A 14504-nucleotide genomic window follows, 5' to 3' on the forward strand; every position below is an offset into this window, starting at 1 on the left:
CCTTTGGGGGGGGGTGATGGCTTTTCGGGTTCCACTGTTGGCTGTTTGCTTTCGGCTTGGGTTCGTAGCGGGTGGGAACAGGAAAGTTGGTGCCTCAGATGAGGGAAATGTTCGGCGACGCTGTTGTTGCGGACTGGGTACCACCCAAATTTTCCTGGGTTGAACTTGGGCCCCTGCATCACCTGTCTTGCGCGCTGCGGCTGCGACGACGACTCGGACAGCGGGGATATCGGTACGGGACTCGGGTCTACGTGTCGGCGTGCCGTCAGGATCTGCAGCTCAGGTGACCGATCTACGGCGGCCCGCGACGCCGCCGTCTTGGGCGTCGGTGCCGTCGGCTGTGAGGCGGTGGCTGCCAGCGCCTCTGATTCAGCAGGTTGAAGCTGTTCCGCCTGCCGCGGCAGTGAAGCTGACTTCGAGGTTGCTGAGCTTCGGTGCGAGTCCCTTGGTGTCTTCTTCGGCTCTCTGGGAGCACCAGCAGCAACAGGAGCGGCGCTGGGGCCAGCCCTGTCGCTGCTACTCCTGCGATTGGCGGCCTCGTTGGGAGGAGAGGCGATGGTGGCCAAAGATGACGCTGGTGCCTTCTCTGCCTCGTTCTCCGCTCCTTCATGGCCGCTCGCTCGACGGCTTCGCCGCTCCGTCGCCATGGACGTCGCATCGAGCTGCACTGCAGTGCTGGTACTGACGCGCGTCGATGGTGCGACCACGGCCGGTTTCACTGGCATGGAGATGCCTTGGCTGTGACTGCAGTGGTTTCCTGCCCTAGCCGCTAAGGAGGGCTGAAGAACATCCTCCGCTGTCACGGGGAATGTCCGCGCGGGTATCGTGATGGATGTCACCGACTGCACACGGCGGCTGTACTCCTCAACTTTACTCAACACCACTACGTCGTTGCCACGCTGCTGCTGCTGCTGATGCTGATCCTGCAGCGGTGCGACTGCGGTCGCCGGGCGCGCTGCTATCGACTGCGCATACTCGTGGTCACTGTTCGAGGTTTGCATGACATTACCCGTATCTGAGGACGGCGTGGGCTGCATGGGGGCAAACGGACTCGGGGTCTGGGAGACGACTACCGCCATCATCACGTCAGGCGACAATAACCTCACCGATGCCGGTGATGCCGTCTCTGGGCCGCCCGGTAAGGGTAGACAGTTGGGCCTGAGTGACTCGCGCCGACTATGGCCGGTGAGTCCCGTGTTGGCCGCCATGTTACGTCGGTACGACGCGGTAATCTCGCTGATGACGCGCCTACGCGGCGGTGTGAGTCCACCACTGCCCTTCGCTGCCGCCTCCTCACCGTACCCGGCAACGAAACTGGAGAGACTGCGGCCGGGGCGAACCACCGCCCCCTCGCCGTTCCTGCCCTCCGGTGCATCAGCTCCGGTAGCCTTCCCGCGCTGGACGCTGGGGGCAGGGGCCATCGGTGGCGGCGACGCAGATTTGTCGCTGGTGTCGTGATCAGCGCTGCTCTTTGGTGACACAGCGCTGGATCGCCGCTTCGGCTGTACGCAGCGCTGACCTTGGATCGGGATCGGCGCGAGGTGCGCGATGACCTCGTTGCCGTCCTCGTCCATTGTCATCAGCGGCTCCGGGTACATCCCAAACAGGTCTGCCTGCTCAGGGATATAAAACTGGCGCCGCCCGGGGCGGCGCAGCAGGAGTGGATCAACAAGATGCGTCTGCCTGTACAGCTCCTTCGCGTCCTCCTCGAAGGTGATGTCCAGGCGCGAGATGCCGGGAGCGGTGCGTACCTGGCGCGGCAAGTTTACTACCCGCTGCAGCTCTTGCGCAGGCACCTCGGCAAGCGGGTTCCGAGATGCGCAGCAAGGCGATGCCGTACGCCGGATTGTGCTGCGGCACTCCGTGCTGAGGCGGAAGGGCTCAACGGCTGTCGTGGCGTGGCTGGTGACGCTCACTTGGTAGTTGCGCCGCTGCAACGGTGACGCGCTGCGGCGCGAGTCATTCAAGGATCGAGGAGTCATAGAGCCACGGGCTCTGCTCGGTGCGGGTGCGTCAGCCACGGATGGCGACGATAGCGACGCCACCGCACGAAAGGAGCGTTGACTGGCCTGCTGCCCTGAAGCCTTGAGGGGGGAGGTGGGGGCAACGGACGACGCTGGCGTGAGCGATGCCGAGGCTGGAGACGGCAGACGCGCACCGCTGCCGTGGCGAGGGCGGCTTTGGCTCTCCTGGTACGAGTCACCCCTCGGCAGGAGCTGCTGGTGCACCGAGCTTGCCGCACTCCTTGCCGTGCTAGACGCTTCCCCTCCTTCAGGGCACACTGAGGGGCCGCTCCTGCGCTCTACCCCAACCACTGTGGACGATGTGCGTGAGCGCACAGACGGCGGTTGAGGCGTGGTGACGGCTGCATCTGCCACGACTGACACACCAGCCGACGAGGCTGCGGCAGATGGGTGGAGCGCGGGGGTGATGCCGCCGTCGGCAGCACCTTCCGTGGTCTCGTTGCACGCTTTATCGGCGCCGCACACACTCGGGGCCTCTGACGCCCTCTTCGGTTTCGAGCTCGTCTGCGACGCCGCCTCACTGGCGTGCGTCCGCACCGAGGCGGACGATGAGGACAGCGCCAGATTTGCGACGCCTGCGTGGAGGCGATGGGAGGACGTCAGCCGCGGGGCTGGTGGAGGTGGCGGCTCACTCCGTGCAGTGCTGTGGTCCGAGCGGCCGGCGGAGGTGAGCGATGGCGGCCGGTTCTCTGCCCTCAGGCGGATGCTTTGCTGCCAGGAGTGCACGCTCCTGTCGGGTTGAGCGGTGGTAGCTTCCAGCGACACCAGGGAAGTCGCGGTCGGCGACGAGAGTATGATGACCGCCTCCAGTTGTGATGAGGCTGGTTGGTGTGCTGACGACTGCGAGGCGGAGGCGATGCTGTACACAGCATTACCGCTTTCCACCGCTGGAGGCTCCGCTGAGAAGTTTGACGACGGTGGCGACTGGCGAAACGAGGACGGCAATGGTGCTGGCGCCGTCGCCGCCACTGCGGTGCTTCCGGCAGCGTTGCGACTGTTCATCGGTGTTGAGTCCTTCGCCAACACGGCCGCTACGCCGTTCGGCCTCGCTAACTCACTGTTGCTTCGCATCATCTCACTGGCGGTGCTCGAAAGCGGCGTTGCGGCGAATGAACCCTGCCGCTCTCCAGATCCTTCTGTCAATGAAGGCCGCTCATGTCTCCGGGGTGGCAGTCGCGAGCTCTGGGAGCTGGAGAGGCGCCGAGCCGACGTGTCGTCTAGCGAATGGTGCTGTGGCTCCTGTGCCTGTGAACCTCGACGCTCCTTGAGGCTGGAGGTGGCCAAGCTGCTCTCGCTGAGCTCGCGATCGTCCGGTTGTTGATGGCGTTGGTAGCGGTGCTGAGGATGATGAAGTCGCGAGCTGCTGGTGCGGTGCTCGGATGACTCAGCGTCACCGCTGCAGCGTGCGTTGGCGCTACTGCAATGATTATGGCGACCACGTGCAGAGGAAGAGTCGGTCCCTGCTGCGGAGCGACGAGTTCTGTCAGAGGCAGTGAAGTCCATGTTTGAAAATTGCAATGCTGATAGCTGGAGAGCAGCGTCTGACTTCCTTTCCACGTACAGAAGACCGAGTGAGAGGTGACGGTGGTAAGAGGGGCAGGGAGTAAGGTACGAGTAGCGGCTACAGTAGAGGGCTTGTGCGCACACGGAGGGGGGGGGGAGTAGGTGGGTGGGCGGAAGGGGTAAAGGAGGGGGGGGGGGAACGTGGTTGTCCGGTAGTGCCCTGTAGGCGTGTGAGCTACATGCAGGTGTTTCTGTGGAAAAGAGATCGAATGGCAGTGACCAGACCAGCGGCAGCGGTAGACACCCTTACTTACACAGCGGAGTCTACATACATGCCTGGAGGCACACTCCCGCCCAGGCACCGCGTGGACGATGGCGAGTGCAGAGGCGGAGGCCAACAGGCCAAAAAAGGGCACGAGGCGCGCACTGCGATGTATGGAGCATTTTTTTTTTTTGCGTTTGTTGTGGATGCAAAATGAATGGAGAGTAGAAGGGGGGGGGGCAGCAGCGGAGGGAGGGAGGGAGGGAGGGAGGGTAGTTGAAAAATGAGGTGCGCGCCAGTTTGTGGCAGCAGAGCCAGTCGCGGCTGCACGAGACGTACTGGTTGAGCTCTCGTTCGCTCCTCCTCTCACCCTCCCTGCGTCCGTGGTGCCCTACTGTGTCCTCGGTCTCGATACGGCTGCACAAGAACCCGCGCGCCTTTTATGCTGCACATCAGTCGCCACGGCGTGTGCGTGTACGGGGGTTTGGTTGCCTCAACGGACACCCACACACGTCCACAGAGAGACGCACGTACACCTCAGCAAAGGGACTTCTAGCAACGCCTAAGGCACTTATGGCCACACTTTGATTTAGCAAGAGTGGCTACGCTTCGGCGCTCGCGCCGCGGACGATGGCGAGGTAGCAGCTGGGCCACTGACTCCCATCATCGCTCCTCCGCCGCTGTTCGCGCTGCTACCAGCAGCCGCAGCACTGCTTCCTCCACTACCGGCTGAGCTACCACTCACGCGGCCACCCCCAGGGATACCGCCGCTGCCGCCGACCGCCGCTGACGGGGCTACCGCCCCCGACGTCCAGAGAAGCGCGCTCACGCGACCCTCCAACAGCCCACTGGCGCTAGGGCCCATGCTCGGTGTGGTGTTGCTGTTGGAGGAGGAGGGCAACCGCCGTTGATGCTGCAGCAGCGCATCCCCAGACGCGGTGCCCTGACAGCGACTGCCACAGCCAGAGGCAGGGCCGGTGCTTGGGATGGATGAGGGCTCCATCAACGAAATACACATCGGCCCCGCAGCGCCCGGTGGGCTGCCGCTTGCCGCCTGTGCGACAGGAAGACGCTCAACATTGATATAATGTTGCCCGTCTGCAGCCACCAGCTCCGCTTGCGGCACATGCATCCACGGTGCGGCAGCCTGTGGACGGAGATCTCCACTAGTGCCGCGCATTGTTCCCTTCGGGTTGTGGCTCACGGCAGCGCTCGTGGTGCCCAGGGGACTATTCACGGGTGCAGCGCCGACGGCCGATGATGCGCCCCCAGACGGGGACACAGAAACTCGACCAAGGCCAGCACCAGGTGCTGCGTCCACACCTCCCGCTGTGGCTGCGGCTCCGCTGGAGACCGCGGTGGCTAGGCGCAGACGTATCGTTGAAGGCAGGCGCTTCTGCTGGCCAGTGGCAGCGTCATAGAGGGACCCACCCCAGAGCCACGCCGGCAAGTGTGGCGGTACAAGGAGAGGGCCGGTATAGTCGGCAATAAACGCCACCTCATCCTGCACCTCGCGGGTGAAGCGCTGAAACTCGGCGTGGGCGACTTTTGCATCCCACTGCAGCAGCTTGCGCAGCACCATGATGATGAGACCGGTGACGTACCGGCCATCGAGACAGTGGATGTACAGGGGGTGCATTTCCTTGTTAATAATGAGCTGCAGCGCCTCGCTCAGCTCCGACGGCAGCAGCTGCACCTCGCCCTTGGCGCGTTCGGCTTGGATGTGATGCAGCTGGATGTGCTCCGCCTCCGCAAAGCACTTGAGATCGTACGTGGGAGGCTCGGGAATGAGCGACACAATCGTGCGCAGACGCAGCCGCCGGATATATGGAAAGTTGCGCAGGACGGGGTAGGCGCCGCGGTACACACCAGCCTCCACGCGTGCAAAGCGCAGTGGCGGGACAAGGGTAAGAGGCAGGGGCGCAGACAGCGTGCACGAAGCGCCGCCGACACCGGAGAGATGATCGCTGAGAAGCTGCTGTTGCTGGTGCGAGTATGAGTGAACTCTTGTCATGGCGGGCACACTACCACCACCAGCGTCTTTCCCCGTTAGGCTGAGTCTAGGGCTCTGCTGGGTGGTATCCTCGTCAGCTGCCCCAAAGACGGTGCTGAAGTGCGCGTGTTCGGGCAGCGCCAGTAGGTTACTGGGATGCGGCGGCAACGCCAGCATGCCTGCGCCGCTACTGACTGGATTCTGTGGCGTCCTCACGCCGCTGCCGGCCGCCGCTGTTGCCGCCGATCCCCGCCGCCCTCCTACACAGGTTGCAGAGGCGCACGGCGACGTCGTCGGTGAGGCAGCAACGCTGGCGGGCCGACGCAAGCGCAGCCATGGCGCTGCTCCTGCCATCGAGCTCGAGTTATGCCACACGTACACGGGTGCTGCTACCGGCGCAGCAGCAGCAGCAGCGGAGGTGCCACGCGTGGCAGTGGGCGTCACTAGATGCGATCCCCCTTGTGCGCCGTTTCCAACGCCGTTGCCGAGCCCAGTGGGAACGCCGAACGACTGCGACAGCGCTGACGGAGAGGCTGGGCTATTGTGCCCCGTGCCGCTTTCAATGTTGAGCGGGGCACCGCAGTGAACGACATTCGCAAAGCCTGGCAGCGAGTTGCACCGGGACGACGGGGACGAGCACGCTGAGGATGGCGTCAGTGGGCCCCATGCGTGTGTCGTCTGTGTTGCCACTACCAGATCACTGCCACCACGACTCTCGCGATTCAAGTAGTGCTGGCCCACCGCCGCCTGCCGAGAACCAAGGGGGCGTACGTAGAAGTACGGGGCCGCCGCGGACGACGTCGGGAAGAGGGGGGCCGGCGGCACTAATGGCAGCGACCTGTGACCGCTGCTGGGTAACGAGGCTGTCGTGGCTGTCGTGGCTGTTGTAGCTGCCTGCGGCGACAGGCCTGTGCTGAATGGAGGTTGAGACGTCGAGGCCTCAGCAATGGCACTGCCGTAGCGACCGCCACGCAAGTGCTGCCCGTGCGTCAGCGGTGTCGCCACGGGCGAAGACGCTTGCAAAGCACCCGCGCAGCCCCCCGTCCGCGCTGCATGGCTCATCTCCTCAAAGAGAGCAGCGGCGGGGTCATGTTTGTTGTTCCCTCGGCGCGTCCACATCGAGTGCTGCTGGACTGGCGGAGAGCTCATCCCCGCTCAGAGGAATCGTTTGCAAAAATGAGTGCGTGTGCGCGCGCTTGTGTCAGCTGTGGTGTGCCACGGTGTGTGTGTGTGTGTGTCCACCCACTCGCGCGATGCTTTCGCTGTGGGTACCTCCCGACTCACTATAGGTAAGCAGTCCAAGGAGCATATGCGAGTCGTAGAGGCGGCACCTGCATACGAAATAAGCTCACACGCTTGAGCCGGTGATCGATCGGGGGAGGGGCGTACAGAGAGAGGGAACACGCTGTTGTGCCTCCCTCGCCTACATGCGGGTGATATGGATAACACTACGAGAGGACCTGCAGGAGACGTACAGCGGCTAACGAACACAAGACGTAAGATAACTAGCGGGGATGCCACCGATTTCACCTGCGAGTGCCGGTGCTGGTGCTGCTACTTACCCCTTTCCATCTGCAGTATGGCTCGGGCGATGAGTGCGATGAGAGGGTGTGCCGCCCAGCCGACCGCGTACCCGCAGAGCACCGCAGCGTGCGCGCCCGCGTGTGTGAGGGAGAAGCGGAAATGTGAGCAGGAGTGAGCGAGAAGAGTGGCTAAAAGGTGGCAGGCTTACGTGGTTGCATCCACAGCGAACGCACGACTTGGCCTCCGTGGCTCAGCGCGTCTGCGAGTGTCGGCCCCGCATCCCCATGCCACATACACACGCGGGCGCATGTGTGGGGGTGGGTGGGAGGAGGGGGGCATGTGGCATGGGGATGCGGGGCCGACACTCGCAGACGCGCTGAGCCACAACGCGGAGTGTAGTTGGGCTGTTGCTCGGTTCATTTCTTCTTAGTACGCTTACACCCACTGACCAACGGGAAAGGGGAGGGGGCGAGGTGCAGGGGACACAGCAGCTAAGCTCGTCACTCCACAACGTTGCCTGTCCGCTCTTTTTCATTCGACGACACACACCCACACCCACGCATTTATGTTTAGCTTGTGGTTGGCCGGCTTTACTCCCCCTCTCTGGCTCTCTCCCGCCATCATTTTTGCCTTCCCTCCCTCATTTTGTGCCTTTACGCCATCGTTCACGCTACTGTGAAGTACGCGTCGGCTCACCCACACACACACCCACACACACGCAGGCGCATGCCAGCCGCACGGGCAACATGTCAAGGGAGACGAAGGGATGGGTGAGTGGGTGGGAGGGAGAGGAGGGGGCAGGAGGTGGGTGAAGTACGAAAAAGCCGCTTGGCGTGATCCTCGACAACCCCTTCCCTCCATTTTCCCCACACTCAACACGATGGCTTCGCTGTCATCGTGCTCCACCTGGCTGGACGGCGCCTATTCGATGTCGGCGCCATTCGGCATAAATGCTGCCGTAACCGTTCCTCCTCCTCCCCCCTCTTCCCCCTCGCGCCACCCCCCTCCCTCCCTCTGGTTCTTTCTCTCATTCACCTCTGCCATCGTATGTTCTTCCGGACTCAAAGCGTGGCAGTCAGCTTGTCGAGCCCCAGCATACGAGTCGGCAGGGCCCAGAAGAGGTATGCCATGAGAGCACCGCCGGTGGCAGCGCCGTGCTCCTCCGGCTTAGTTGTAAAGATGCGCCAGACGTCAATCACCATAACGAACGCCGTCAGCACGAGGAAGGGGATCGGGGGCTGCTGGATGAAGTTAAGATGGCGGAAAATGAGGCCCTCAATCGCCACGAGGCCCATGATGAACGGGTTTGGGCCGTAGCAGCGGCCGCGTACCTCCAGCTCGTCCATTCCGTAGTAAAGCTCAAACTGCTGCCGCGCCACGTGGATGGCGCTGCCACCGAGCGTGCAGAGCAGCGCGAAGAAGGTCATGCGCGTGTTGCCGAGGAATCCCAGCATCGTGTCGCCAAACTGCCAGAGCAGCCAGCAGTCAATGAGCAGCTGGAGGATGTTCTCTTGGTAGAAGGCGTTGGTGAAGAGGGGGTAGATGCGCGTCCAATTTTCGTGTGACAGCGTGAAGTGCTCTACCACAACATCGCGCCAGTCGTCATTGCCGAAGTTCATGATTAGGTAGCACAGCACATTTGCGAGGAAGAGAATCATGACAACGTTGATGGTGTGGAAGGGCGGGGGGAAGGGCAGGTAGCCGGGGCCAGAGCTCCTGTGGAATGGGTCCTCCTGCTCCTTGCCACCCCCACCCTTCTGCTCGTCCTCTTCCTCTCCCTTGTAGCGTTCGAGGTTGTTGACACCCTGCAGCTGACCACCTCCTTCCTTGCTGTTCTTGGGGGTGCGCGCAACGCGGGTAGCTCTGGCGACGCCGTAGCAGCGGTGCGCGGCAGAAAGCGATGAGGACGTCTTCGCCATTGACGAGACCGATGCCCCGGAGAAGAAAGAGGCGCGGGCCGGAACGCAAAGGGCAGCGGGGCCACACATTGGGCGAAGGGCTGTCAGGGACATCGGAAACGCCGACAGCCTCTGGTGCGTCAGCTTCGACGGCCCAGGCGGCAGGCCCGAATGGAAGGCGCGCCTGGCGGCTGCTGAGGAGTGCGCCGTGAACAGGCTGTTGCTGCTAGTGCTGCTGCTCATGGCGCAGCGCACCACCGTAGACGACGACACTGTTGCCGCAGCTGCTGTCGCCAGCCTCGAAATCTGCGGTGCGCCACGGCCCACGGAAAAGATGTATGACAACTGCATGCTTGGCGAGGGGAGGGCGGCGGAGTTTGTGCGCCTGTAAGAACGAGGAAGCGATGTACCGGTACACCCACCCACACCCCGAGAGAGAGAGAGAGAGGAGGGGAGATGAAAGGCCAAGAGGAAAGCGGAATGCAAACTATGTGAGTAGGTGCGACGCAGCAAGTAAAATCGCGGACAGAGAAGAAGCGAAGCGAGGCACAAAGACACACTCCAGCGACGCACGCTCAAGCACACATGCACGCACAGGAGAAGCGGGAGGACGACACTGCGCACATGTGTAGACCGACAGCGCGAATTGCGTGGAGGAGGAGAATGACAGACAGGGAGAGAGGAGGGGGGGGGGAAATGCCGGTGGGGCAGCTAGGGGTAGCTGTGTAGAGAGAAGGGAGAGAGTTTAAGAATCAGAGAAGCACTGCGCCGGTCATTGCAGCAGCAGCACAACAGGGGGAACACACGTCCCTTTGAGGGCCCCGAGGCGTGGACTCATCACTGCCACGTCAAGGCGCGATAGCCCGCAGGTCGTGCTTGCTAGCAAGTCGTCCAGCTCAGCGCAAGCAGCGACACTTTGGTCGTAGTTGTTGGTCATTCCGTTTCGTTCTCTCTTCAATGTGGAGAGCACTGCGGACTCCCACACGTGCAGGTACCTACCCAAGCACACACTTACACGTAAACAGCAACGTCCTCGCCCAGGCGGGCGCGCGCTGATCGAAAGGCGCCCATTCATCATCATTGTCGCACGGCTCAGCAACACCCCGACCCTCCTCAGCCTAGTGGAAACACAAAAAAGCGACGCTACGCAGTGTTTGCTTCTGCTCCGCCACTTTGCTGCTGCAGTGCGTGACGCTTCTCCTCGAGGAGCCGCTTCTCGAGCTGATCACGGTGCATCACGTCACGCAGTCGCATTCGCCGCAGTCGCATAAAGTTCATCTTGCTGCGCATGTGCGGGTTGGCGACGGAGCCGCCGCGACCGAAAGTTGGTGGGATCTGCGCAGCCAAATCGCGAAACGAAATGTGCTCCGGCACCCCGATGAGCGCCTTTGCTTCATCAAGGTCGAGCTGGTCGATGCGGACGATGTGGCGCACCCGCCACAGTCGCTTCCGCACCTGAGGAATGTCCGGCACGATGGTTGTCTGCCCCATGAACTCCAGGCGGAGCTCACGCAGCATGCGGTTCACCTCCCATGAAAATTTGAAGGGGTGATCAACGCATGCAACAATGAACACATTACCGACGCGGCGGTAGGGCCCAGGCGCGATGGCCGTCGTTGACGTGACAGTATTTGCGGGTGCCGCGGCGGAAGTGGACTGCTGCTGCTGCTCCTGCTCCCGCGACGGCGCCGTAGAGGCTAACACGGACGGCGTCAGGTGAATATGACGACGGAACAATGCAGCAGGGTAGAGACTCGTCGGCACCGAGGATGCGACTACTGTAGCGCCTGGTGTCCCACCAGGTGAGCTGACGGAGCGTCGAAGGAGCCGAAACATGTGGGCGCGTGGCAGCAAAGTAAATCGAAACACACCGGTGTATTTGTTTGCCCACGCACACACGCACTCTCTGCGCGTGGGTGGATTTTGGTGCGGGTGCAGTCGCATCATATGGTGAGAAGGCGAACCCCCCAACCCCCCCCCGAAACAACAAGGCAGTCGTGTTATCACGTGAACGATGATGAAACCCAGCGAGAGAGAGAGAGAGAGAGAAAGGGGGGAGGGGGAACGCGCGAGAGAAAGCGAAGACCACCACAAGGAACGCATCAGGGCAGGAGATGAGAGAGAGAGAGAGAGGAGAGGGATGTGCACAGTAGAGCGGCATCTGCACGGGTGCGTACCATCGCACGCGAGGATGTAGCGGTGATTGTCGGGGAGCAGGAGCGGCCTGTCGGGACAAGCAGAGGAAGAGGAGAGGAGGTGGGGGTCAGAGGCGTCTTGGAGAGCAGCGCGAGAGGCAAGAACAGGCAAGCGACGGACACCGACCCATGCACTGACGCGGTAGCAGGGGGTTGCGACGCACTTTCCCCTGGATCTTTCTCTCTCAATCTCCCACTGCGTCCCCACTCTTGTCTTATCCCCCCCCCCCAGGAAGGACCTTCACTTGTCTATGACGCCCCTCCTGCTTGCCCAGCGCCCCTGCGTCCGACATCGCCAGAAGGGGAGCAGGCGGACGAGCCACACCTCTTACACGGCGACGTGCGCTTTCTTACCAGGGAGCGAGTCTCTTCTCATGGTGTTGTTGCTGTCCTTCCTTCCTTCCTCTACTGCTGCTGCTGCTTGGTGCCGACTCGACCACGGTGTGGGCCTCTCTGCACGAGTTTCTCTGTATGGTTGCGTGAGGAGGGGGGAGGGAGGGAGGAGGAGGCATTAGCCACCATACACCCACACCTACACCCACACACAGGCACACACACGCACGCACGCACCGGTAGACAGAGGGAAGAGGCGTTGACAATGAACAGGAATGGTAATGGATAACGGCTATGATGTTCTCGAGTGAGTCTACAGCACGGCTGCAGATCTCGATACACAGACATCGGCGTCTTGATGCGCGCATAACACGCACACATCTCGATGGGGTAGGGGAAGAGTTTGTGAGCTAGTCCTGGAAGCGATGGTGGGCTGGGGAACCGTCAAGAGGAGGATGAGTGGATGAGCGAGAAGGTATTTCTCCTCTTCCTCACATCTTCATTCCCTCCGCCACGCAGCACATGAGGTCGAGCTCCCACACTCGACCACCACCCCTCGCCACGGCCTGTCTCGCAGGGCCCATCGCGCGGTGCGAGCCAGCCGTAGACACACGCGCTACGGCAATGCGCAGACTCAGTCATCGGAGCACGGCTCCTGCGTCAAACTCTACCCCCCGCTCCGCAGGTCACCCCCACAGACGCTCCCACTGTGCCGGCCACCACCTGGTACATCACTTGGGGAGTGGGGCAGGCTCCCCAGACCAGTAGGCAGAGAGGGTCGGGTGGGATGCGCTCGAGTCAGGCTCACGCAGTGTCCATCACATGGATGGCACAGACGCGTTTGCTGTCGCGGGTCGCTCCGACGCAACGCCACCCAGGACCTCACTGCCGACCCCCGTAGCGATGCATCGCTCTGACCTCCCCTACGTTGTAGGTGCTTGACGCTGTCACGACCAGCAGTGGCTCGGTAGTGGCAAGGCCAGGGGTAGGGGAGTGGGGGAGGCTGGAGCTTCGTTCCACCCACCGGGTTTGGTGTGTGTGTGTTGGACCGTGCAGTGTCACCGCGTCCTCAGTGAGCTGGAAGGATGGTCACGTAACACGAGGCGCCGACAAGGGGAGGGCGCGCACAAAAGAAAAGGCGACGACAGGTAGCGGCAACTCGGCGAGCCCCCCGCACGCGATCGAGGCGAGTGTGTGAGGCCAGCGCGTAGCACCCGTTCGCAGGCATCGCTTGGCACATCGGGCAACAGCAGCCGCCGCTGTTTTTCCCCACTCCACGGGCACTGTACCACCACGCGCACCAAATCCCCCTTTTCGTTCTTCGGTTTGCGCTTCACAAAGCGCCCCCACTCCCCCCGCAAACACGCCAGCGGGTGCAGACACATTCGACCACCCCCTTTTTCCCCACATGCCCCTGGGCGTCCCTGCAGCTCAATCCTCGTCGTCCAGGACGAGCCGCCTTGCCGCCGCATCGGGCCATGCGTCTAGCGGGGCTCTCCATGCCCCTCTTCCGTCTTTCCTCGGCATCCTCGGGTGCGTGCTACGTCCAGAGTTTTGCTCGAGAGTGGAAGCGATGACGTCTTCCGAGAGGGTAGGAGGAGGTGGTCCGGGCACATGCCGAATGAGCCCAAGGAGGAAGCCGGTCAGCCTTAGGTCGTGACTCTCTGAGTTCCGGTGCTCTGCATGGGTTTCTCGCTTCTCTCTCCGTTAGTTCAAACTGCGGCATTCCACAATGCGATGCGGGGGCGACTCACATCGGAGTCTGGAGGACTCGATGGTGTGATTCGGGGTGTTCTCGCCATGATTACGGCATCTGCGCCTCCTCAGCCCACCCGGTCGGATGTAGGGTATGTTGCATGTTTCGCACACACGCACGTTGATGCTGATCAGCCTGAATCTCCTCGCGCCTTTTCCATTAACAGCACGTGCGCTTCTGACACCTGGATGTCTTGCGTGGATGCGCCACACCATGCCCGCGGTGCTATAGACAGCCGCCTGGGTCCAGTGCTCGCTTTATAGTGAATTCCAGAGCCTCTTGCAGGACGGCGTTGTTGTCTGAGCGACTCGCCGCCCCCCTTTTCTTCCACTTCCGTCCATATCGCTGGGAAGGGAGGGGGTGTGCCTGGATGGCGGTGCCCACATGTGCCACGACACGTAGGACGTTGCCACGCGTCTGTGGGCAGCCGGGGGGGGGGTATTTCGCCCTCTCCTGAGCCCGCACGCCTCTCACTGTAGTAAGAGGCGTGTCAAGCGGAGGGGGCCTGTACATGCGCGCGTGCCTGCGCCCAAAGGGCTTGTAGTATGCCCTTCTGAAGGGGCGCAGGAGAAGGGGGGAGGGGGCGGCGATGGGCACCCGCCAGGAAAACCCCCCATTCAGCGCCAGTGGGATGTGCGGGATTACATCACTGCGCGGGACGAGCTGTGCGTTGAGTCTCGAGAGATCTGCGAGTCTCGCGCAGCATACCGGGCACCACGTCGGGTAGGCCGCTCTCACGACAGAAGGACGGGGTGGGGTGGGGGGTGTCTGTCGGGGATGACAGCCGCACAACGGCAGCGGAGTAGTTGGGCAGCGCGGTTTGCCGTCGTCTCGTCAGCTCAGGATTCGTTTTCATGGTGATGTGAGGCGGTGGCTGCCGAGGAGCTCTCGTGTGGCATCGCGTGTAGCGCCGTTTAGGGGGGGGGGGGGGATGTCGGCCTGGCGTTCGAGGCCGGTAGCCAAGCCCGCAATCCATGCAGCTAACGTCGACACCTCTGACAATGCTCACTGTGCAT

At 62.4% G+C, this 14504-nt stretch overlaps 4 protein-coding genes across 4 annotated transcripts; all 4 read right to left on the reverse strand.

Moving 5' to 3' along the window:
* LBRM_04_0790 (conserved hypothetical protein) lies at positions 1-3527 on the reverse strand (the record flags this gene model as incomplete). Its single annotated transcript, XM_001561712.2, has 1 exon — positions 1-3527. A coding segment is annotated over one exon (3527 nt), but the record flags the coding sequence as incomplete, so codon positions are not given.
* An 851-nt stretch (positions 3528-4378) lies between these two features.
* LBRM_04_0800 (tyrosine phospatase-like protein) lies at positions 4379-6931 on the reverse strand (the record flags this gene model as incomplete). The annotated part of the gene is made up of 1 exon (XM_001561713.1): positions 4379-6931. The coding sequence occupies one exon, from the start codon at positions 6929-6931 to the stop codon at positions 4379-4381; it is 2553 nt and encodes an 850-aa protein (XP_001561763.1).
* Positions 6932-8367: 1436 nt separating this feature from the next.
* On the reverse strand, positions 8368-9225 carry LBRM_04_0810 (putative serine peptidase, Clan S-, family S54; the record flags this gene model as incomplete). Its single annotated transcript, XM_001561714.1, has 1 exon — positions 8368-9225. The coding sequence occupies one exon, from the start codon at positions 9223-9225 to the stop codon at positions 8368-8370; it is 858 nt and encodes a 285-aa protein (XP_001561764.1).
* A 1122-nt stretch (positions 9226-10347) lies between these two features.
* On the reverse strand, positions 10348-11307 carry LBRM_04_0820 (conserved hypothetical protein; the record flags this gene model as incomplete). Its single annotated transcript, XM_001561715.1, has 1 exon — positions 10348-11307. One exon carries the CDS (start codon positions 11305-11307, stop codon positions 10348-10350), a length of 960 nt encoding a protein of 319 aa, XP_001561765.1.
* Between the last annotated feature and the right edge of the window lie 3197 nt (positions 11308-14504).

Source organism: Leishmania braziliensis, chromosome 4, assembly GCF_000002845.2.
Source record: "Leishmania braziliensis MHOM/BR/75/M2904 complete genome, chromosome 4".
NCBI lineage: Eukaryota > Euglenozoa > Kinetoplastea > Trypanosomatida > Trypanosomatidae > Leishmania > Leishmania braziliensis.